This window comes from Mustelus asterias, chromosome 29 (genome assembly GCF_964213995.1).
Source record: "Mustelus asterias chromosome 29, sMusAst1.hap1.1, whole genome shotgun sequence".
Lineage (NCBI taxonomy): Eukaryota > Metazoa > Chordata > Chondrichthyes > Carcharhiniformes > Triakidae > Mustelus > Mustelus asterias.
In genome coordinates, this window is record NC_135829.1 from 6,492,955 (window position 1) to 6,518,464 (window position 25,510).

At 42.7% G+C, this 25,510-nt stretch overlaps 1 protein-coding gene across 7 annotated transcripts in view; it reads left to right on the forward strand.

Annotated features, from left to right (window-relative positions):
- Nucleotides 1-25,510, forward strand: part of scaper (S-phase cyclin A-associated protein in the ER) — a 347,336-nt gene that overhangs the window by 89,524 nt on the left and 232,302 nt on the right. For 4 of the 7 annotated variants that reach the window (XM_078199948.1, XM_078199950.1, XM_078199952.1 and 1 more), the window contains 6 exons: nt 9,987-10,160; nt 13,694-13,784; nt 17,541-17,658; nt 17,815-17,926; nt 20,140-20,358; nt 22,149-22,304. In XM_078199948.1, coding sequence (XP_078056074.1) covers nt 9,987-10,160; nt 13,694-13,784; nt 17,541-17,658; nt 17,815-17,926; nt 20,140-20,358; nt 22,149-22,304 — 870 coding nt within the window. The remainder of the gene's footprint in view (nt 1-9,986; nt 10,161-13,693; nt 13,785-17,540; nt 17,659-17,814; nt 17,927-20,139; nt 20,359-22,148; nt 22,305-25,510) is intronic. The other 3 variants (XM_078199949.1, XM_078199951.1, XM_078199954.1) reach the window with 1 other exon arrangement.

Consider the following 25,510-nt stretch of genomic DNA (forward strand, 5'->3'; position numbering starts at 1 on the left):
GTGTTACAGTCATAACTGAGGTGCGGAGAAAGATCCAAATCAGTAAGAGATTGAATTGGAGCATTGTTAGAGAGTTCATAAGAGTTAGAGTAGAGTTTTAAGAGCAATGAACGAGAGTAAAAGATAAAGTTAGAGGGTATGCTGGGGACATGCAGGTCAGACTTTGATATTTTCATATGATCTGATTGGTTCATGAACCGAGTTTGCAGAAACATAGCAGATGGACTAATTGGTGATAGATGAAGCTAATCTTTCACCCTTGTGAATTATTTATTGAAGCACTTATGGACTTTTTATCTCATTTTTGGTAAAGTGGGGAACTCACCACATGTTGCCCCACTTGAATAGCCCGACACCCCTCTTCTCAGGGGAAGGAAAAGGTTGAGAGCATATTGCCCTTGTAAGAATGCAGAGAGAAAGTGAAACACAATCTTGGGGGCAGTGGGGGTTAGTGATGGAGATAGGCACAAACCTCAATGCCAGAGGGACAAATAAATTTTAATCTTAAACTCTTTGTACAAATACATACGTATAAGGAAGACAAATAGTTGCAGAGAAATCAAGGTAAAGTTGCAAGAAAATATGACGACAGTATATTTTATTTAAAAACCCTCTGGTACTTGGCAAAATGAAAGCTTCCTAGTTATTAATAGAACACCTCATTTTTCAGGCCTCTGTTCAGTGGACAGGTATGGTTTATTGCTTTGTATGCGATTCATACAGTTTATTGCTGAACTATTGTAACATACCTTGAATTGAGCCAAGTTTCTGAGGACCAAGTCAAATAGAAGCATAAAATGGTGACCTTTAAATATTATTGTGTCGCATTTGCCCTTGATTTGTATCTTTTAAGGTCTGTAATTGTTGGTACTCCCAGGACCTTTGAACATTAATTGGCTCTTAAGAGGATTGTCAATTAATGGGTTAATGAAAGCTAAATACCAAGAATTTTGACTCAAGATCTCTTCAAAGTGTAATTGTTAATACCTGTGCTAAAATATGAAGGCATATTTAAAATATAAAGATTAATTGCCACTTAATTGTCATACGAGAATGTTATTGAAGCTCAGATCAAAAAGGCTGGTATGGGTTTCCCTCTGTAATGAAAGTAGAAAAAACATTTGGGTGGTTTCAGATAAGAAGCTTTGTGTTTCGAATTTCTGTAAAGACACATGACAGACTGACAGCTGTCCTGATAGCAGAACAGAACGTTCTCCTATTATCCATTTACAGTACCAAGGGAGTTGTAAAGGGAATGCGGCACTGTTGGAGGTGCTGTCTTTCGGGTGAATTATCAAGCCTAGTTCCCCTCTGTCCCCTTAAATGGATGTAAATGATCTCCCGTACCACCTTTGATTTGATTTGATTTGATTTATTATTGTCACATGTATTAGCACACAGTGAAAAGTATTGTTTCTTGCGCGCTATACAGACAGAGCATATCATTCATCGAGAAGGAAACGAGAGAGGGCAGAATGTAGTGTTACAGTCATAGTGTAGAGAAAGATCAACTTAATACAAGTTAGGTCCATTCAAAAGTCTGATGGCAGCAGAGAAGAAGCTATTCTTGAGTCGGTTGGTACATGACCTCAGACTTTTTCCTGATAGAAGATGCTGGAAGAGAGAATGTCCGGGATGCATGGGGTCATTGATTATGCTGGGCGTTTTGCCGAGGCAGCGGGAAGTGTAGACAGAGTCAGTGGATGGGAGGCTGGTTTGCGTGATGAATTGGGCTACATTCACAACCTTTTGTAGTTTCTTGCTGTCTTGGTCACAGCAGGCGCCATACCAAGCTGTTATACGACCAGAAAGAATGCTTTCTATGGTGCATCTGTAAAAGTTGGTGACAGTCGTAGCGGACATGCCAAATTTCCTTTGCGAGGAAGAGCAGGGAGATTATTCCCCTCAGTCAACATCACAAATCCTGTCATTATTACACAAACAGCAGAATTGGCTGCTTCCTTTTCAACACTGCAACAGTGACTAAACTTCAGTAGTAATTCACTGGCTGAAAAGCATTCTGGAATGTTGTGTGGTCATGCAAGTTGCTTTATAAATGCAGTCTTCTAATGCATTTAATTTTTTTTGATCAATGTTGAAAATGTCACTACGGTGAGCGTAAAAATTGATTATCAGTTAGCCAAATGCAACTTATTTCAGCATGCTTTGCAACGAGCACCGGTATAACTGTATATTGAATTAGTGGAGATGTGTTGAAATGTTGCTTATCCCATAATAAAGAATAGTATAGGCTGTTCTTCCCTGTGGTCTTTGCAAATTCGAGTTTGCGTTGGGAAGCTTTGTGTAACACCGTTAGTGATGAAATCATCCTGTACTTGCTGTGGAAAAAGCTTTTCTACTGAAACATGTTGAGACTATCTACTGAATGTAACGTATCTGACTTTCAGTCTATCATGGGCACATTCCGAGATGTCAAACTGCCAACAGGGCTAAAACAAAGCAATTTATGAAAAGATCCATTGATATTTCCATAACATTTGTTTTGACAGAAGGTTGGCTTGTGATCTGATAGAAAATTCTGTCAAAATATATATACCTGATTATAACATTTCAAGATATTTGAAAAGTGGAGTTATTCTTCCCATTTCATCTCTCTTTCTTTACTCTCGCTTCTTTAAGAGTTTGACTTGTACTTTTGGGAGACAGAGACCAACTATGCCCTTAGCGCACACTTGTTGATCTGTGCAATTGTCCCTTTAACTATGTGCTGAAGATAGAAGTGACTTGAGATGGAAGATTCAAGTATGGTGACAATTCCAATCTGTTTTTAATTGAGAACTTTTTGTGAGGGTAGTGAAGGGGCTCCACAAAGGTTGTGTATTATACGAGATGGGATGATCTAAATCAGGAGCAAGTGTCACGCCATGCTTGAAGTTCAAAAATTTGTACATTTAAAGAGGAAGGACAGCTTCTTACAACTCCGAGAGAGAATTTTTTTTTTGTTTTCAAAGTGTTTACTATTTTATGGAGACCTAAAATGTCATCAGCCAAATGTATCTGATATGGGGGTCAAATTTTCCCAGTGCTCTTAGAGTTACTTTGGAATCAGTTGTGCTACATAGTGGCTTGGCTTCACCTTTCTTCAATAAGAGGCACACTCTCGCTACTTTTCAGCATATCTACATATTTGGTGTGAAAGGAATAGGGCTGTCACCTCTTGGCTGTCTGGTCAAAACGCCAATTGATCAACAAATCTAGGTCTGTGTAAACAGTATTAATAGCCAGGGCAATAGCGCGAGGTTACTGCTGACAGCCGGAGTTCAGAGTGCAAGATAACACAAATAGAATGATCACTTTTGAACTGTCGAGAAATGACAGTTTTTTTACACAGAGGGTGGGAGGGTGCCTGGAACTCGCTGCCGGGGGAGGTAGTGGAAGCAGATACAATAGTGACTTTTAAGGGGCGTCTGGACAAATATATGAATAGGGTGGGAATGGAGGGATATGGTTCCCGGAAGGATAGGGGATTTTAGTTCAGTCAGGCAGCATGGTCGGTGCAGGCTTGGAGGGCCGAAGGGCCTGTTCCTGTGCTGTAATATTCTTTGTTCTTTGACAGTAAGGTTGTAAGAATCCAATTTTACCCAACGTGTTAAGTGTACTTGTGTGCAAATATTGAATTACACAGTTACAAAATGTAGAACATGTGATTATTAATATACCACACATGATTAAGCAATGAAAGAATAGTTATAAAGATTTTGAATGCTGCCATGTTTTGCCCAATCTGTTCTTCACTCTCCCCATGCCCCCTAAAAGTGCTGGCATATGGAAGGGCTCTAGTTCCAGAGAAACCTGCACTAACCTCATTGCAGTGTTAATGTAAGCTTGCTTGTGATACTAATAAGTAAATAACAAACATGGCTATTTGTCCATGCTTGCTTCTCTGAAATGGGTGCCTGCATACATCTTTAGAAGGTATCAGTCAGCTGAACTTGATTCCATTCACAACCAATTCTGTTCACAACCAGTGTCCAAACTCTGAATCAGTTGAAGAATGACAGTGAGGTAGCAACATATTCGGAAAATATAGTTTTTCAGCTTTGTGAAAAATAAAATGGCCAACTTTATTTTTTTGCGAGCGATGGGGTAAGGCTGCTGCCCCAACTGTGACCATTGAACACCAATTAGGCGTGTGGCCTTGATTCATTTTTCTGTCTTGCACCCCCGCAAGGCCAGTGCTGTCAAGCCCTTTCTCATTTCTATAAAAAGCCACTGTGTGATTCTACTGATAGTTAAAAACCACAGAAGGACAATAATGAGTTACACCACCGATTATGAAATTACATCACTTTGTCCAGCGAAGGTCTGTAAAACAATGCATTTAATATATATTGCGCTTAAATCTGTTTTCTTGGCAATCACGTCTTTAGAAATCAGGAGTTTTTTTTAAATTTGAAGAACCCACTTAGAGTGAAATACCATTGTGCGTAGCACCAACAAGGTTGGGGAAAAGGTAGGAGAAAAGACAAGATCTTTTGAGTACTGGTGAGGTGATGCCAAGGCTGCATTAGAAAAGTCTGCAGATTATGAGAGGGAAATAAATTGCTGTAAGTACCATATTTCATTAAATATCTTGAACATGATTGAGCTGGGTTTTTTTCAACCTTATTTCGGCCTGTTCCCAGAACTTGATATTAAGGCAGTTGACAAAAGTCACCACAGCAATCATTCGACCTACTTGGCAATGTAAGTAGGCCACGATTCTCCCATCGTGACCCGCAACTTTTCTGGCACGGTCGAGCTGGGAGATGCGCGTCGCCGGCCTTGTACCAGGATTTGCGCATGCGCCGGGAACGGAGGGGGGGGGGCATCAGGGCTGGCCCGGGAATTGTTGTAGGGGCCGCGATCGGGCCGTGGGGGGCTGGAAGGGCAGCACTGCGGAGGTCCCGGACTGGCCAGCGATCGAGTTGGCCAACAAACGGGGAGACTGACAGATCGGGGCCATAGTGCTGCCGCAGAGTTCCAGAACTGTCAGACTCCGGCGTGAATAGGCCCCGTCCCCCTGGGTTTTTAATGAGATTCACGACTGGGACCTCTGCAGTGCACAGAGTGCGAAGAGATTCGGGTGAGAAACTGAACTGACAAAACAGTCGGGATTTAGAACTGTTTTCCTGCCAATCCAGCACTTTTGGGAGAATCGTGGCCGTAAGGTGCGAATATGCATTCACTTATAACCATATCCAGTCCTAAAGATGTCCCAAGGCATTTCACATCTCATGAATTACTTCTGAGGTGCAGTTACTGCGAATGAGATGAATGAGTCGTCAGTCTGTTTTCTGTGGTGTTGGCGAAGGAGAGAAATCTTGATGAGGATAAGGAATTGCTCCTCTTTCAGTGGTGCCATGAGATTGTCTGTGATTTGATTTGATTTATTATTGTCATATGTATTAGCATACAGTGAAAAGTATTGTTTCTTGTGTGCTATACAGACAAAGCATACTGTACATAGAGAAGGAAAGGAGAGAGTGCAGAATGTAGTGTTACAGTCATAGCTAGGGTGTAGAGAAAGATCAACTTAATGCAAGGTAGGTCCATTCAAGAGTCTGATGGCAGCAGGGAAAAAGCTGTTTTTGAGTTGGTTGGTACGTGACCTCAGACTTTTGTATCTTTTTCCCAACAGAAGAAGATGGAAGAGAGAATGTCCAGGGTGTGTGGGGTCCTTGATTATGCTGGCTGCTTTGCTCAGGCAGCGGGAAGTGTAGACAGTGTCAATGTTCGGGAGGCTGCTTTGAGTGATGGACTGGACTTCGTTCACAACCCTTTGTAGTTTCTTGTGGTCTTGGGCAGAGCAGGAGCCATACCAAGCTGTGATACAACCAGAACGAATGTTTTCAATGGTATATGTCAAAGTTGGTGAGAGTCGTAGCTGACATGCCAAATTTCCTTAGTCTCTTGAGAAAGTAGAGGCATTGGTGGGCTTTCTTAAGTATAGTGTCAACATGGAGGGACCAAGATCCATCTCAACAAGCCAGTTGGGCCTTAATTTAGCTCCTTACCTGCACACTGACACCTCTGACAATTCAGAACTCCCCCCTCAAACCGTATTGGTGGGGCATTGGTTTCTGACTGAAAAAGTCAGAGTGCTGACATTATACCAGCATACTAAAAGAAGTAACACACTTGTTCCGATATGCTTTAGTGTTCTGTCACTTGCTTCATATACAATACTCTTTGTTCAGCACCTCCACCACTAGTGGCAGGCTTCTAACTTTCACAACTCTATAGGACGGGGTATAGAGTATAAAAGCTGGAGTCTGATGATGCAGCTGTATAGAACGCTGGTTAGGCCACATTTGGAGTACTGCGTCCAGTTCTGGTCGCCGCACTACCAGAAGGACGTGGAGGCGTTAGAGAGAGTGCAGAGAAGGTTTACCAGGATGTTGCCTGGTATGGAGGGTCTTAGCTATGAGGAGAGATTGGGTAAACTGGGGTTGTTCTCCCTGGAAAGATGGAGAATGAGGGGAGATCTAATAGAGGTGTACAAGATTATGAAGGGGATAGATAGGGTGAACGGTGGGAAGCTTTTTCCCAGATCAGAAGTGACGTTCACGAGGGGTCACGGGCTCAAGGTGAGAGGGGCGAAGTATAACTCAGATATTAGAGGGATTTTTTTTACACAGAGGGTGGTGGGGGCCTGGAATGCGCTGCCAAGTAGGGTGGTGGAGGCAGGCACGCTGACATCGTTTAAGACTTACCTGGATAGTCACATGAGCAGCCTGGGAATGGAGGGATACAAACGATTGGTCTAGTTGGACCAAGGAGCAGCACAGGCTTGGAGGGCCGAAGGGCCTGTTTCCTGTGCGGTACTGTTCTTTGTTCTTTGTTCTATATATAGTTCGAAGTGCCATCTCCATACAGAATCTAATTTTGACGGGCAAAATCTGTAATTGGGCTATGGAAATTTATTATAGATTAACCTGGCATGCCACGACAGTTTCATACGTTTCACCATTATACTTCACTAAGATTCTATTGACAAAAAAATCTACTTTCTTTTAATAACACTGATTTTTTTTTTTAAGTGACCCATTAAAAAAACTACAGGAAGCATGTGTTGGTTTTGGATTGCATCTATTGTCCACTGGGCCAAATACAGTTACTGGGTTTAGCTATATGCATATATTTGTTAATTACCTGCTAAGTGGGACCTACATCGTTGGTCCTCCTTACCAATATCATGGCTGGGCAGGATAACACTGATTAAGATGAATGTGCTGCCTAGATTGTTGTATCCTTTACAGATGCTACCAATTTTGCTTTCTAAAGGAAATTAATGGGCTGAGGGTTAGTTCCTTTATATGGAACAGCAAGAAGTATTGCCTAAAACTGGCCAAATTGCAGTTTCCTAGCTCAAAGGGAGGTCTAAGGGTATCAAATAGTACGAGTTAGCTCCTTATCTTGGATGTATACGAGAGTGAATAAGAGGGGACCTCACTTCCATTTGGCCAAGGATAGGGCATTCATTCAATTTGGCAATGTGCTTAGTGGTGTCTCCTTGTTATCTTTTGAGCAACCGTGTCAATAATATGATATTCCGAGATACTTTTTCAGATATTTGTAACTCAGTGACTTTAATAGAATCATAGAATCCTACAGTGCAGAAAGAGGCCCATCGAATCATACCCGATGCTTGCACATACACATCTCTTTAATCTGTGCTTCACCCTCTCTCCACTCACATTGTCTGTACCTTTAAGACTTGATTACCTGTAAAGACTCGCATTCCAACCATTATCTTGTAAATTGAGTTTGTGTCTATATATGCCCTGTTTGTGAACACAACTTTTCACTCACCTGAAGAAAGAGTGACACTCCGAAAGCTCGTGCAACCAAATAAACCTATTGGACTTTAACCTGGTGTTGTGAGACTTTTTACTGTGCTTGCCCCAGTCCAACGCCGGCATCTCCACATCATGTGCTAACTTAGTCAGGGGAGTGGTTGAGGGTGATCAATTTGGCCTCAGACAGAGCTAAAACTAGCCAGGGTCCCACTACTGATCCCAGAACATGCCTGTGTATGGATATTCGGTCATGGAGTCATTGAGGTTTACAGCATGGGAACATGGCCCTTCGGCCCAACTTGCCCATGCTGTCCAGTTTTACCATTAAGCTGATCCCAATTGCCCACATTTGGCCCATACTAATCTTACCCAACCCTCGATACCAATCTTACCCATGTAACTATCTAAATGCTTTTTAAAAGATAAAACTGTACCTGCCTCTACTACTACCTCTGGCAGCTTGTTCCAGACACTCACCACCTTCTGTGTAAAGAAATTGCCCTTCTGGACACTTTTTGTATCTCTTCCCTCTCACCTTAAACCTATGCCCTCTATTTTTTACACTCCCCTACCTTTGGGAAAAGATGCTGACTATCTACCTTATCTGTGCCCCTCATTATTTTATCGACCACTATAAAATCACTCCTAAGCCTCCTACGTTCCAGGGAACAAAAAAGTCCCAGTCTATCCAGCCTCTCCTTATAACTCAAACCATCAAGTCCCGGTAGCATCCTAGTAAATCTTCTCTGCACTCTTTCTAGTTTAATAATATCCTTTACATAATAGGGTGACCAGAACTGCACACAGTATTCCAAGTGTGGGTGAAAAGAGGATCAAGCTGGACTGTGATGCCCTCGCCACTTGTGCGCTGCATGTTTTAGTTCACACGCAGTAAAGCTGCCTGGATAGGTTAACGTAGAACTGCAGGTGCCAGTGGAACTAAACCATGGAAACATTCCAGCCCTCTGATGCAGAACTGAATTCAGCAACTTTTGATTGATTAAGTTAAGTATCTTTACAGAAGCAGAGAATTATGCAAAATAAAGTCCTGTGGATTAAACACAGTACAATTTTTAAATGTCCAGTTACGCTGGGATGAATTAAATCTTCTCTCTCATTTTTGGGTTGAATATTGTGATCTATCATGAAGCGTTGTTAAATCCAGTTGTGTCACGAGGCTGGAATGTTTCAAATGTGTGTCTAATAAGAAAAAGTGGCCTCTTGAATATAAGAAATGCACTAGAAGGACATTTTTATTGATTTATTGAGATTACGAAATTGCTTCATGCTCAATTTTTAAATGGGGGCGGGGAAATGCGATTTTTCACATGAAATTTGGATTAGACTGTGTTGATTTCAGGAACACAGAGACCATTTTTCTGGTGGTTTTGTACATTTCTCACCCTTCTTCATAAGTCAAATGTACTCCCCTTAATCTCCCCTATATTTATTTTGGAACCTGTTTGTTCTTTCTACATCCTGTCTTTAAATATTACTTTCCTCATGGAGAAATCGAGTGCTGCAATGTGTTGGAGTTTGTCCTTTCATCTTATACCTGATAATCTGTCCACATAAGTGAGGGTCAGTGATTAATGCCAGGTCACTCGTTCAGTGCTAGCTGTACTGCTGTGCCAACTTTTAGAACATGAGTGCATGTCTTTAGACATTCATGCAGATATGTGCCGTGTGATACAACCCGGGCACTATTGTACTGTTTTGAGTTTCGGAAGAGGAAAACTCAGAATAATTTAACCTTAATGTACGTTATATTTAAACAATATAAGGGCTCCATTAGTGTTGAGCACAACTACGTCTGAGAAATATGCATAGAATTAGAAATCAGAATTTGAATTTGGGTGATACCTGCCTTTAGGCATGAAACTTGGGTCTTCTATTCAGGGACCACGTGGTCTGCAGTTTGCTCTTTTGGGATCAGTAATGAAAGAACAATTAGAGATAGATTTCTGCAGTGTATCTGGCTCATGCATTGTATTGAATGGCCGAACAAACATTGTATTTTTCATTGTAATAAATTTTGTTACTATATCTAGGAGTAACAGTTATATACAAGTACAGAAGAGTTGTGTTTGGAACCAGCTTCCTCTATTTTTGTGGTGGCGCCCATGTTTATATTTTATCATTATCCAAACCTGTTGCAAATTGTTTACTCATGTTCCCCTTCAGCAATCTATGGCAGCGGTTCTTGCTAAAGGAGAGGAACTGGCAAATCGTCTGGAAAAGGAGAACGAAGAAGCAATCGCTAACGCCATTGCTGAGGAAGAGCAATTAACAAGAGAAATACAAGCTGAAGAAAACAATGACATAAACTTAGAGGCCGACGCTGAGAGCGAGTTCTCGGTGAGTACTATTGCAGTTACATTGCTGTTGGTACACTTCAACATATTGTTAAGGAGCAGATCAGAAACTCCAAGGTATTTTATGAAGTTAGCCTAAACTTTTATATTTAATTTTGACATTAGGGTGAGTATAAGGTGATTCACTCCAGGTATGATTCAAGTGACCCACTAGGAAGCTTTTATCAAAGCAAACTTTATTTAAGAATACAGTTAGAATATAACAAAAATAATTAGCATAACTTTTACCATTAAAATACTTAAACATGACAAAATATAATTCTTAACGGCTAGCTATCTCTATTGTTCCAGTTTAGCAATATCCCCACGTAGACATAAATCCCTTCTTTAGAACCAGTTCACACACAAACCAAGGATGCTTATGTAGGTACTAGGTTTCCAGCTTTTTGACACTTTTGGAGAGTGATCCAGACAGACACTTGTCTTATAATTCTCATGCAGCAACTTTCAAAGAAAGCCATCCTCAAACAATAGAATCTCAGAGAGAAAGGCTTATTTCTTGGCAGATTCCAGTCTCCACTTCAGACAGAGCAAGAGATACAGAGAAAGCAGCCTGTCTCTAAAAATCTCAAAAACAAACTGAGCTTGAATTCTCTCTGTAAGCCAGGCTGTACCCATTCATATGACCTTGCCTGTCAATCAACCTCATCACTCCCCAGTCTGAAATACCCCTGTGCAAACACAAAATAACAGAACCCTGCATTAATTCGGATCAAAACAAACACTGCTTCAATTAAGATCAATTATGTTGCTGCAGGAACAATACAGTGCTGCTGGATCTAGACAGAATAACTCCGATAACATGGAAGGGACTAGTAAACACATTCAGCACAGGAATGTGACTAAAATAAATTTCTTAAAGGCACAGTATTATCACAATATTAATACAATTTGTAGCTTACTTTTTCTCTTGAATTAAGGTGCTATGGTACAGTTCTACCTATGTTGGTAACCCTCACTCGAGTGTATGCTGTTACATAGCCTGTGGGTCGTATGACTTCAAAGACTGGCGTGGGAGAAGGGGGTACCGGTTCTTGGAGCACCAGAACCTAAACTGGGAAAGTGGGAGGTGTACCGTTGGGATGGTCTACACATGGATCATGCTGAGGCGAGTATTATTGTAAACCGCACAACTAGGGAAGGAGAAAGAGTTTTAACTAAATAGTTGGGGAAGGGATCAAACGTGTTAGGATGTGGTATATCAAAGAGTAGAAACAAGGTAAGAAAGGAAGGTATTAATGTGGGAAATGCTAAACAGGCCATGGTAGGAAAGGACAGAGAGTACAAGTCTAAGAGTAAACCAAAAGATAAGGCTAGAAGTTACAAAAATAATAAAAGATTCTGTAATGCATGTGACGTTCGAAACAAAGCAGATGAATTAAATGAACAAATAGACATAAATAAGTGCAATCTAATTGCCATTGCAGAGGCATGGCGGCAGGACGGCATAGATTGGGACCTGAATATTGAAGGGTATGTGATAGAAGGTTAGGAAAAAGTGAAGGGGTGGCTCTGTTAATTAAAGGCGATATTAGCACAATAGAGAAGGATGACCTAAGTTCAGGAAAAAGGAATATAGAAGTGGTTTGGGTAGAGGTGAGGAATGATAAAGGAAAGAAGTTGCTTGTTGGAGTAGTATATAAGCCCCGTGACAATAATCACATGTTAAGGCGGGGTATAGAAGAAGAAATATCAGCATTTCTAGGCAGTTTGAGATATCCTATGGATACAATAAGACAATATTTATCTCCTATTTCTCCTTTTTCTGTGGTTTAAAAAATCTTGCGTGATGCATTTCCTCATTGCACAGTCTGCCAACTTTTGTATTATTCCTTTTTTGTTGAACAAAATTACATAATGTTTCTTCTATTATTGATATTATACTAATCGTCATTCCCATGCCTACCGTATTACTGTACCATATGTGTAAAACTGTACTTGGAGAGTTGCTGATTATCTTGCCAGTTTCCATTATCCATCTTGGAGTTTCCTCTGTTCTGGCAGGTGATGGAAGTCTCAGTGTAGTGCACTGAAAGGTGGTTACACTGCAGGCTTTGTGAGTATTGCTAAGGAATTATTTGCTTATTGAATGCATTAAATTTTGAATTTGAACAGCGCACAGGACCTTGGAGTACTTGCGAGTTGGGTGTAAGAATACAAAGACTAAATAAATATCTGCGGAGAGGTTTCAAAGACTTTAAATAGGTGTGAGGAAAATGGGAAGAGAAAGAGAATCCAAACTAATGGAGCTTTAAAAAGATCTGATGAGTCATGATTGAGCTCGAATGGCTGAATCTGTAAAGTGATGGTGTGTAAAAAGAAAAAGCAGCTGAAAGTAACGGTGATTGAATTCCAACCCAGTAGCTCCAGAATCATTTTTGAGTCGTGGGATAAGTGGGAGACAATTTAAGAACTTAAACATTAAAATACCTGTAAGATAAATGTAATAGAATGGAAAGAAAACAGGTCATTGATGGCTGTCAATGTTAGGTAGACTTGAGTGATGTCAATGTTGGGTAGACTTGAGTAAATTGTAAACAGTTAGTTGGAGGACTCGATCCATTGGCTTTCATTTGGGCATTTGAAGAATATTGTTCACCCAATTCTCACAAAGAATAATGGGACGTATGAGTTATGTCATTGGCATTGACCAATCATGTTGATAGCAAAGGATCCAAATTCCAACATTTTCAATTTCTCTATTTATGGACTCTTGGGGAATATTGCACCAAAATTATTTGTCTTAACTGCAGCCATTCCACTTTCTGTTTGAGATTGCAGCCAGAAATCATTTTCTAATACAAATAGGCTCAAGCCTTGTACCTCATTAAAAAGATGCACCCCCTGTCTGCTTATTTCTGGCTAAAGAAGTTAACATTTTTAAGAACCTTTCTATCAATGAATAAATAGGGAAATGTTCGTAAAATTTGTGATTCACAAATTCAGAAGGATTTAATAAGCATTTTCTGAAGGTCAACATGCTGCTGCTCAGATTCTTTTGATAGAACAGCTTGATCTTTGTGTTGAACATGGCTTCTTGAACATGGGCGGCACGGTGGCACAGTGGTTCGCACTCTGCCTCATAGCGCTACAGACCCGGGTTCAATTCTGGCCTCGGGTCACTGTCTGTGCGGAGTTTGCATGTTCTCCCCGTGTCTGCGTGGGTTTCCTCCGGGTGCCCCGGTTTCCTCCTGCAGTCTGAAAGACGTGCGGGTTAGGTTGATTGTCCATGCTAAATTGACCCTAGTGTCCCAGGATGTGTAGGTTAGAGGGATTAGCAGGGTAAATGTGTGGGGTTACAGGAATAGGGCCTGGGTGGGATTGTTATCGGTGCAGACTTGATGGGCCGAATGGCCTCCTTCTGTGCTGTAGGGATTCTATGATTCTTGCTGTACCCTCTACCTGTACTGGTAGGTTGCAGCTCATTTTGTAATAAAGTGGCGCAACTTTTTACCGTAGTTGCCACTTAAAATTTTTGAGTTTAATATATCAAAGTGATGTTCTTTTATTGTGCAGGCCAGCATGAGCAGCGGCAGCTTGTCTCTCTACAGTGTTTCCTCTCAATCCCAAAACCTGGATTGGAATGATGTTCTAGCAGAATACGAAGGTACGTGCACTTTAACGAATATATATGCAACTTATAATTCAATTGTCATTATTGTTTTGTTGCAGTATAGATAAATAAATGCTATGAGAGTGTAATTTAACTTTATCTCTCAAGGCCAAGGCTTTATTTTAAGAGTTGTAATCTCAATCTTAATGGCTGTTTGGCCTGACCCCTGGGTGTGGGGAAAGATGATGTGGAGATGCCGGCGTTGGACTGGGTTGAACACAGTAAGAAGTCTCACAACACCAGGTTAAAGTCTAACAGGTTTATTTGGTAGCAAATACCATAAGCTTTTGGAGCTCTGTTTGAGATGTGCTCTGTTTGAGAGCACATTTCCACTCCATCTGACAAAGGAGCAGCGCTCCGAAAGCTTATGGTATTTGCTACCAAATAAACCTGTTGGACTTTAACCTGGTGTTGTGAGACTTCTTACTGTGGGGAAAGATCCAGTTAAGAACCAATAACATTTTGTTTAAAGTAAGCAAAGTTTGAGATTCAATATACTTACTCAAGCCACAAGATTCCGTGTGTTTGGGAGAAACATAAACTATATCATACAAGCTTAGAAAGGTAAAACAATTTATAACATCTTACTCTCTAACATTTGGGGTACGTATGAGGCACATGTGAATTAACAGGTGTATTGTGGTCGAACACACCACAGTACACATTAAATGACAGATGACACCAAGATTGGTGGCATAGTGGACAGTGAAGAAAGTTATCTCCGATTGCAATGGGATCTTGATCAATTGGGCCAGTGGGCTGATGAATGACAGATGGAGTTTAATTTAGACAAATGCGAGGTGATGCATTTTGGTAGATTGAACCAGGGCAGGGTTTACTGAGTTAATGGTTGGGCCTTGGGGAGAGTTACAGAACAAAGAGATCTAGGGGTACATGTTAATAGCTCCTTGAAAGTGGAGTCACAGATGGACAGAGTGGTGAAGAAGGCATTCGGCATGCTTGGTTTCATCGGTCAGAACATTGAATACAGGAGTTGGGATGTCTTATTGAAGTTGTACAAGACATTGGTAAGGCCACACTTGGAATACTGTGTGCAGCTCTGGTCACCCTATTATAGAAAGGATATTATTAAAGTAGAAAGAGTGCAGAAAAGATTTACTAGGATGCTACCAGGACTTGATGGATTGCGTTATGAGAGGCTGGATAGACTGGGATTTTTTTCTCTGGAGCGTAGGAGGCTGAGGGGTGACCTTAAAGAGCTCTATAAAATAATGAAGGGCAGAGATAAGGGAGATGGTCAATATCTTTCCCCAAAGGTAGGGGAATCTAAAACTCGAGGACATAGGTTTAAGGTGAGGGGGAGAGATACAAAAGTGTCCAGAGGGGCAATTTTTTCACTCAGAGGGTGGTGAGTGTCTGGAACAAGCTGCCAGAGGTAGTAGTAGAGGTGGGTACAATTTTGTCTTTTAAAAAGCATTTAGATAGTTACATGGATAAGATGGGTATAGAGGGATATGGGCCAAATGAGGGCAATTGGGATTACCTTAGGGGTTTAAAAAAAAAGGGCGGCATGGACAAGTTGGGCCGAAGGGCCTGTTTCCATGCTGTAAACCTCTATGACTCTATGTGGCCAAACCCGATTCCATGGATTTCTCAACAATCCACTCAGGCATTTATCAAATTGTGAGCCGACCAATCTCACTGAAACTTTGTCTTTCTCACGAGAGTTTCCAATCTCCACGTTTGAAGATCCCATTCAGATAGTTTAAACAATGGCTCACCTCGCAGTATTTTGATCTCACCTTCTGAAATGCCATTCCTCTGGATTTCCGAGTATATTTAAGCATCACCATATAAGCTCAATTTCAGCTCTTTGACCGCCCCAAGCAGAACACCACTGCTCCAAAGGGGTATCTTTTCCCCAATGGCCTGCAGCAAAGAGTCACTAATCTTCAGCTACCTTCTTGGATCTTCATGGCTTCTTTTGGGCCTGTTTCACTTAGTCTGTTCCTTGAAGCTCTTTCTTTGATTTGGAGCCTCTTTCTCTGCTCCGTTCTTTTAACTTAACTGGGATCTATTCCTGTTCCCTGTCATTTATCCCTCCCTCTGGACCTTCTCCCTGACCCCCTCCCTTGACCCTTACCTGGGACATTTGCTGTTCATGGCGCTCTGCATCCAGTCACATGAGGTTTTTTCTATGCGCAGGTGCGCCAGGCCCTTCCTGGACCTGAGAAAAGTGCACGTGTGCGACCAGTTCCCGGCAGGCACATGTGCAGGGGACTCCAGGTTCATTGGGAATTGGAGTTTCCAGCCTCCAAACTCCAGACTTTTTTTTTTAAGAGCTTCTTTTACATTTATTAGTGTCACAAGTAGGCTTACATCAACACTGCAATGAACTTAGTGTGAAAATCACCTAGTCGCCACGCTCCAGCACATGTTCGGTTATACTGAGGGAGAATTTAGCGTGGTCAATGCACCCTAACCAGCACGTCTTTCAGACTGTGGGAGGAAACCGGAGCACCCAGAGGAAACCCACGTAGACATGGGGAGAACATGCAGACTCTGCACAGACAGTGACCCAAGCCGGGAATAGAACCCGGGTCCCTGGTGCCGTGAGGTACCAGTGCTAACTGTGCCAACGTGTCGCCCATTACGAAGGTAAGTTGGGGTTTCTTAACATGGTAAGAAGTCTCACAACACCAGGTTAAAGTCCAACAGGTTTATTTGGTAGCAAATACCATAAGCTTTCAGAGCACAGCTCCTTCGTCAGATGGAGTGGATATCAGATTGTTTGATGGATAATAATTGCGCAGTCTAATTTTTCAATGCATTTAATAAATTCCTGCTTGATGAATGTCCACCTGGCCAACCTTGGATGAGCGCTCATGTCAGTAGACTGTGCTGATTGAGGACACATTGACATAAGTTGCATCTTTCTCTGAAGCCTGACTTTTAAGAGCAGATAAAAGTCTATAAAAGTTCTGTTAAATAAAATGAAAAAGATTAGCCTCACTGCTGCATTCATTTTATTTAAAACTGTTTTCCTCATGAGCATAATTGAAGTTAGATCTTGAGTACCAGTTTTGTATAAGTATGCAAGTTTTTGCTGAGAATGATTGTTTTGGGTTGTGTTGGGATTCAGCTTATAGACTTTGGAAAGTAGGAAACCGTAGTAAGTTACCTCTGATTAAAATTCTGACATTTTAGAGATGTGAAGTCCCTCGATGGATTAATAGGAGATTCTTCTCCTTTGTTGAAGTGAATATCCTTTATGAAATGCCGTGTAACTCTCAGCATCACGAAAAAAACAGAAAATGCAGAGCTGGACTGGTCAGCATCTGAAAGGGAAAGACGGATCAATATTCCAAGAGCAACCTTCATCAGAGATATTTATGGGTGGCACAGTGGTTAGCACTGCTGCCTCATAGCGCCTAGCACTGCTGTCTCACGGTGCCAGGGGTCTGGGTTCAATTCCAGCGTTGGGTGACTGTGTAGAGGTTGCACATTTTCCCCGTCTCTACGTGGGTTTCCTCCGGGTGCTCCGGTTTCTGTGTAAGTTGGGTTGATTGACCACGCTAAATTGCTCCTCAGCGTCCCAGGATGTGTTGGTTAGGGGGACTAGTGAGGTAAATACGTGAGGCTGGGTAGGATGCTCTGTCGAAGAGTTAGTGCAGACTCGATGGCCTCCTTCTGCACTGCAGGATTTCTATGATTCATAACTTCACAGTGGTTTAATTGTCTGCATTAGGATTTAATTTATTATTACACCTATAATTTTATTCTTCGTAGCACGTGAACCTTGGAGACAAAGCACCTCGTGGGGAGATATTGTAGAGGAAGAGCCAGCACGACCACCTGGACATGCCATCCAGATGCACGAGAAACTTTCCTCACCATCAAGGAAAATGTGATTAAAATTATTATTTAAATCTGTTGCTCAGTGGACTCGCGATCAGCTATCATTTTACATTTGCAGATAATGTACTGGATTTTAAGCTTTTTGTATGTAAAGGCATTTAGTTACTATGGTAATGAATCAGTGCTTCAAATTTCCTGCTGACAGGACAATAGCAGAATCAAAAAAGAAACATGAGGAAAAACAGCTAAAAGCCCAACAACTCCGCGAAAAACTACGAGAGGAACAAACGCTAAAACTACAGAAATTGTTGGAACGAGTAAGTAGGACAAAGTCTCTTCAGAACAGCAAAATTTTAAAAAACATAAAGCTAGGAGGAAATGGATGACACAGTGAATTAGATACCAACCCGTTGCCTATGGCGTGTGGAGTGAATGCAGCCCAGAGTGATGGGCTGTTTCCTTTGTCTGCTGGTAGTAGGGAGGCCCCATATGATGACTTTGACAACTGTCAATCCAGTTCTCAGCTGGACGTAAAGTACAAAACAAAACCGCTGATAATTAGATCTGAATTTAATTCTGATTTTAATTTTAGCCGGGGCGGCACGGTGGCACAGTGGTTAGCACTGCTGCCTCACGGCGCCAGCGACCCGGGTTCAATTCCTGGCTTGGTCGCTGTCTGTGCAGAGTTTGCACGTTCTCCCCGTGTCTGCGTGGGTTTCCTCCGGGTACTCCGGTTTCCTCCCATAGTCCGAAAGACGTGCTGGTTAGGTGCATTGGCCGTGCTAACTTCTCTCTCGGTGTACCCGAACAGGCGCCGGAGTGTGGCGACTAGGGGAAGGGGATTTTCACAGTAACTTCATTGCAGTGTTATTGTAAGCCTTCTTGTGACACTAATAAATATACTTTAACTTTAAGACTTGGTAATTCCAGTCACAAAGGCCATGTAAAGTGAAAATATGTTTTACCGCTGGTATAGGAGTGGTCTTCTGGGATTGAGACTGAGACACATTGTTTGGGCAAAATAAAAGGAGCTTTCTGCAGATGCAAGTAATATGCCTGGCCTCGAAATGCCTAATGTTGACAATAGGAGGCATTGGTTTGAGTGTGCCATGGATATCTTTTAGTACCTTGAGGAAATTTGGCTGAAGTCTAAAACATTTTGCTATGACATGTCTCTGCCAGATTATGTGTTACAGCAAGTTGAGTTTCAATTTGCTAATTAATATAAGAAATAAAAAGTCTAACTGAACATGCAAATTCAAATACAAAGCACTCTCCTTTGCATTGTTGCTGCTGGAACTCATCTTATAGCTGGTTCACGGATGCCATATTTAGACATTAGAAACCTTAGAAACCCTACAGCACAGAAAGAGGTCATTCGGCCCATCGAGTCTGCACCAACCACAATCCCACCCATATCCTTACATATTTACCCACTAATCCCTCTAACCTACGCATCCCAGGACACTAAGGGCAATTTTAGCATGGCCAGTCAACCTAACCCGCACATCTTTGGACTGTGGGAGGAAACTGGAGCACCCCGAGGAAACCCACGCAGACACGAGGGGAATGTGCAAACTCCACACAGACAGTGACCCAAGCCGGGAATCGAACCCAGGTCCCTGAAGCTGTGAAGCAGCAGTGCTAACCACTGTGCCACCGTGCCGACCCTGTTTACACTGTAATTGTGGTATTGTTGGAAAATAGTTTTGCTTAGCACCAATGCTAAAGTTGTGGTGTATTGAAAGAATTGCATTTATATAGCAACTTTCATCATCAAACATTTCGAAGTGTATTATAGCTAATGAAATACTTTTGAAGTGTGGGCACTGATGAATGTAGGAAACATGTAGGGTGGAATATTCTCATTTTTTCCGAATGTGGCAGCGGGCGGAAAAAACAGCAGCCGCCAGCCCCCAACGGGGGTTTCCTCTACCATATTGCATATCGGGGGGAAAAGAATTCTGGCCACCCTGCCAGCAACTGGTATTTTAAAACATTAGACCCCGTTTTTAAAGGGCGCCCTGATACAAAAAATTAAAATTAGAACCCCCCCTCCCCCTCTCAAATGAACAATCCCCATGCTAGCCCCCCCATGTCGGGGGGCTAGCAGTGCCCAGGCGTGACCCTCTCCCCGTTCACCTGAACTCCTCTGGTGAGTTCTGCTTGCAGAATACATGCCCTGGTAGATGTACATCGATGTGCCCTCACTGAATGGGGGCGGAGGGGGGGGGGGGGGTGGATTCCCATTACATCATGGGGGTAGGGGTCGATCACAGTGGGAAGTCCAGCCTGGGGTAAACCTTTTGGGACTCCCGTGGGATTTGCCTCTCCTGCCGCTGATCCTACCCCCAATATTGGGAGCGGAAGTGCCACCCCTCCCCAGGTAGATTCAGTCAAGGCTTGAGCTGTCTGAAGCAAAGCGGCACGCGGCTTTAGATTTTACTGATGATCGTTATTCAAGTCAGAAATATGTCGGAGTAGTGTGGACTTTGAAAATTGTTTGACTCTGTATCGTGAATGTCTTTAGGAGAAGGAAGTACGGAAGTGGAAGGAGGAGCTGCTGGAGCAGAGGAGGAAGATGATGGAGGAAAAGCTGCTCCACGCGGAGCTGAAACGGGAGTTGCAGCTGCAAGCAATAGTGAAAAAGGCACAGGAGGAAGAAGCCAAGGTCTGGAACCATTCACGAGATACTAGCTGGGCAGTACTTGAATCTCTGAACATAATGGTTGTAGAACAACTGTTTAAGGTGAGGGAGAGATCATAGAATCCCTACAGTGCAGAAGGAGGCCACTCGGCCCATCAAGTCTGCACCGACCACAATCCCACGCAGGCCCTATCCCTATAATGCCATGCATTAATACCCTAGCTACTCCCCCTAACACTAAGGGGCAACTTAGCATGGCCAATCCACCTAACCAGCACATCTTTGGACTGTGGGAGGAAACCGGAGCATCCGGAGGGAAACCCACGCAGACACGGGGAGAATGTGCAAACTCCACACAGACAGTGACCCAAGACGGGAATCGAACCCTGGGTCCCCGGCACTGTGAGGCAGCAGTGCTAACCACTGTGCTGCCCAAGAGAGATGCTGAAGTTACATCTTCAAGATTTTGATGTGGCTTGTACAGAATTTGAGAATGTTAATGGTGATTCATAGAATCACTACAGTACAGAAGGAGGCCTTTTGGCCCATCGAGTCTGCTCTGACCACAGTCCCACCCAGGCCCCATTCCTGTAACCCCATGCATTTACCCTAGCTGGCCCCCCTGACACTAAGGGTCAATTTAGCATGGCCAATCAACCTAACCCACACATCTTTTGACTGTGGGAGGAAACCGGAGCACCCGGAGGAAACCCACGCAGACATGGGGAGAATGTGCAAATGCCACACAGACAGTGACCCAAGCCAGGAATTGAACCCGGGTCCCTGGAGCTAAGAGGCAGCAGTGCTAACCACCATGCCGCCCTATTCTTCTGGGGTTGAGCCTGAATTATCCCAGTACCACCGGCAGCCATGAACAGTGGTTTAGGAACACTGTTGAGTTTTCTTTTTACACTGTTGCATATAAATCCAAAATTAGTTGAAACATGAATATCAATTTTGCTTTGATCTTTTCTTAAAGCTTGCTTGCAATCAAAAGGTAGCAGCAGCAACACATATTTGTACAGTTCTTTTCACATAAGGTGCTTCAGATTAGCAAGCATGAGATGAAACATTGTTGAAAAGTTGACTGACTGGACTGATAAACGGGGGACAGAAAAGAGAGTTTCAAAGCAGCACCTCAAGGTTATTTATGTATTGGTAACTTAGAGGTTAGAGTAGACAATATATTTCACTGTGGGCTTCATGCAACATGATCATGCCATCAAAATCCCGAGGTGTTGGATTTTTGTCAGAACTAGGAGTAAAAAAGGAAAATTCTAAAATTTGTAAAGGCAAAACCTTAAAATGTGACCAGATATATGAGCTAGTCTTTTTAAATGTTTCCTCTTTTCCTCCCTCTTCTCCTGAATGATCTAAGTATTTTTGGGGTCTTGTTCAACGACAGTCATCTGCTACCTCAGAGAAAGGGGCCGCCTTAATGTGTGACCCACGTCAATGCATACCAGTAATATTTCGACCTTGACCAGTATCTCAGTTGAGTCCAATCATGTCCTTTACCTCATATCCTCATGTGCAGGTGGTCACTGGCCAGTAATTAGGAGTGGAATCCTTTAGTGATTCATTTTTTCCTCTTTGCCTTAAGGCAATGTGAAATATAGTCACCACGTTTCGGCCAAACTGAGACCAGCTAACAGCACAAGGAAATAAGCCTGAGGTCTACTGCTCCAGTAAGAAGTCTCTTTCTGTAAGAGACTTCTTACTGTGTTTACCCCAGTCCGACGCCGGCATCTCCACATCATGTCTACTGCTCCATGCAGCTTACCTCTGCCCATGGGCCCTTTGGAAATTCAATAAACTGTTAACAGTCTAATTTACAAACGTCACCCATAGTAATGAAAATGTTCATCTGTTTATCTTTTCTGTCCTTTCAGGTTAACGAAATTGCTTTCATCAACACGTTGGAAGCTCAAAACAAGCGTCACGATGTTCTTGCAAAACTGAAAGAGTACGAGCAGCGGCTGAATGAACTGCAAGAAGAGCGACATCGTCGGCAAGAGGAGAAGCAAGCACGGGATGAGGCTGTGCAGGTTAGAACCATACAGAGAAAGAAAATGTATATCGAGTCTGCTTCAAAGGCATGGCCAGCCGAGGAACAGTGCTGCATTTTAAACACATGCCGGTGCTTTACCTTAGTGAGAAGAGTCATTCTTTTAGGAGTAGGTACATTCTGGATGAATACCCTGTCTAACACCTTGCTAATTGATTTTTTTTGTACTCACCATGAGTATAAATTGAAATAAGCATTACAATTAATTTAATAGACTGCATATTTATAATCATCTAGAAAGGAATGATTTGATTAGGGATAGTCAACACGGGTTTGTGAAGGGTAGGTTGTGCCTCACAAACCTTATTGAGTTCTTTGAGAAGGTGACCAAAGAGGTGGATAAGGGTAAAGCAGTTGATGTGGTGTACATGGATTTCAGTAAAGCATTTGATAATGTTCCCAATGGTAGGCTATTGCAGAAGATACGGAGGGATGGGATTGAGGGTGATTTAGCGGTTTGGATCAGAAATTGGCTAGCTGTAAGAAGACAGAGGGTGGTGGCTGATGGGAAATGTTCATCCTGGAGTTCAGTTACTAGTGGTGTACCGCAAGGATCTGTTTTGGGGCCACTGCTGTTTGTCATTTTTATAAATGACCTGAATGAGGGTGTAGAAGGATGGGTTCGTAAATTTGCGGATGACACTCAAGTCGGTGGAGTTGTGGACAGTGCGGAAGGATGTTGCAGGTTACAGAGGGACATAGATAAACTGCAGAGCTGGGCTGAGAGGTGGCAAATGGAGTTTAATGTGGAAAAGTGTGAGGTGATTCACTTTGGAAGGAGTAACAGGAATACAGAGTACTGGGCTGATGGTAAGATACTTGGTAGTGTGGATGAGCAGAGAGATCTTGGTGTCCATGTGCATAGATCCCTGAAAGTTGGCACTCAGATTGATAGGGTTGTTAAGAAGGCGTACGGTGTGTTAGCTTTTATTGGTAGAGGGATTGAGTTTCAGAGCCATGAGGTCATGTTGCAGCTGTACAAAACTCTGGTGCGGCCGCACTTGGAGTATTGCGTACAGTTCTGGTCGCCGCATTATAGGAAGGATGTGGAAGCATTGGAAAGGGTGCAGAGGAGATTTACCAGGATGTTGCCTGGTATGGTGGGAAGGTCTTATGAGGAAAGGCTGAGGGACTTGAGGCTGTTTTCGTTAGAGAGAAGAAGGTTAAGAGGTGACTTAATAGAGGCATATAAGATGATCAGAGGATTAGATAGGGTGGACAGTGAGAGCCTTTTTCCTCGGATGGTGATGGCTAGCACGAGGGGACATAGCTTTAAATTGAGGGGTGATAGATATAGGACAGATGCCAGAGGTAGGTTCTTTACTCAGAGAGTACTAAGGATGTGGAATGCCCTGCCTGCAACAGTAGTGGACTCGCCAACATTAAGGGCATTTAAATGGTCATTGGATAAACGTATGGATGATATTGGAATAGTGTAGGTTAGATGGGCTTTAGATTGGTTTCACAGGCCGGCGCAACATCGAGGGCCGAAGGGCCTGTACTGCGCTGTAATGTTCTATGTTCTATACTCTACAACTGTAATGCCTGTGAATTATTTTCCCTTTGCATTTACTCCAGAAAGAGTTTTGCTCTGGAATCAAGCCAAAGATGTGCGGGTTAGGTTGATTGGCCATGGTAAATTGCCCCTTAGTATCAGAGGGACTAGCAGGGTAAATACATGGGGCTACGGGGATAGGGGCTGGGTGGGATTGTGGTCGGTGCAGACTCGATGGGCTGAATGGCCTCCTGCACTGGAGGGATTCTATGATTCTTGATTGCTTCTTTATATAAGCATTGTTATTAAGTAAAACCACTGCGTCTGTTCTATCATTCCCCTGTAAATGCAGTCTGAGCAGATCTGTATCAAAAAAGGAATAAAAGGGAAGTGGTTTTGCCCTGGATTTAGGGTTAGTGTTAGGCTGACTGATTCCCAGCATGACCTTCCTGAAAGCATGCTGCCATCTTGCTGCATTGGTGCAAATCATTGGTTCTGTGTTCCTTGATGTGACTATATTCAGGGTTGATTTTAGGAGGTGAGTTGTGTCTTCCGTTCATTTGTGGTGGTTTGCTTTCTGAGAAAATGCTTTTTGAGCATTCTGTTCTGCAGACCGCAAGAAACTACAAAGGGTCGTGAACGAAACCCATCACGCAAACCAGCCTCCCATCCACTGACTCTGGCTACACTTACCGCTACTCGGAAAAGCAGCCAGCATAATTAAGGACCCCACGCACCCCGGACATTCTCTCTTCCACCTTCTTCTGTCAAAAGTCTCTTTTTCCCGGCGGAAGAAGGTGGAACAGAGTATGTCCGGTGAGTGGGCAACAAGATGGCAGATGGAGTTTAATGTGGGGAAGTGTGAGGATGTTCATGTTGACCGTAAGAATAGAAAAACAGAATATTTTTTAAAAGGCATGAAACTGGTGAATATTGATGTTCAGAGAGACCTGGTGTGCTCATGCAAGGAAGACAAAGTTAGCACCCGGGTACAGCGAGCAATTGGGAAGGCAAATGGGATTGAAGCTCAGGGATAAAGAATTCTTGTGACAATTATACAGGACTTTGTGAGACCACACCTGGAATTGTGTGTAGTTTTGATTTCCATATTTAAAGAATGATTTAGTGGCATTGGGAGGCAGTACAGCGAGGTTCACCTGTTTGGTCCCTTGGGATGAGAGGATGATTAAATTTGGCATATATTATCTGGATGTTATAAGCATGAGAGGTGATCTCATTGAAACATAGAGTATTCTGAAGGGGCTTGACAGGATAGACACTGAGAGGGTGCTCCTATTGGCTGGGAAACCTGGAACATGGGGGCACAGAGAGGGTGAAGGGGATGATCATTTCAAATCGAGATGTGGAGAAATTACTTCACTCAAAGGGTTGTGAATCTTTGGAATTCTCTAATCCAGAGGGTTGTGGATGTTCCATCATTGCCTCTATTTAAGGCTGGGATAAGACAGATCTTTGGTGTCTCAGGGAATCGAAGCATATGGGGAATGGGTGGGAAAGTGGAGTTGATACCCAAGTTCAGCTATGACATTGAATGCCGGAGCAGGCTGCATGGACAGGATGGTCTGCTACTCCTATCGTTTGCGTTCTGGTGTTAAGGACCTTGTGATACTGTTTGAAGCAGAAGGGAAGTTCTCCTGGTGGTCTGGTGAAAGAAAGACAAAAAGAAATAA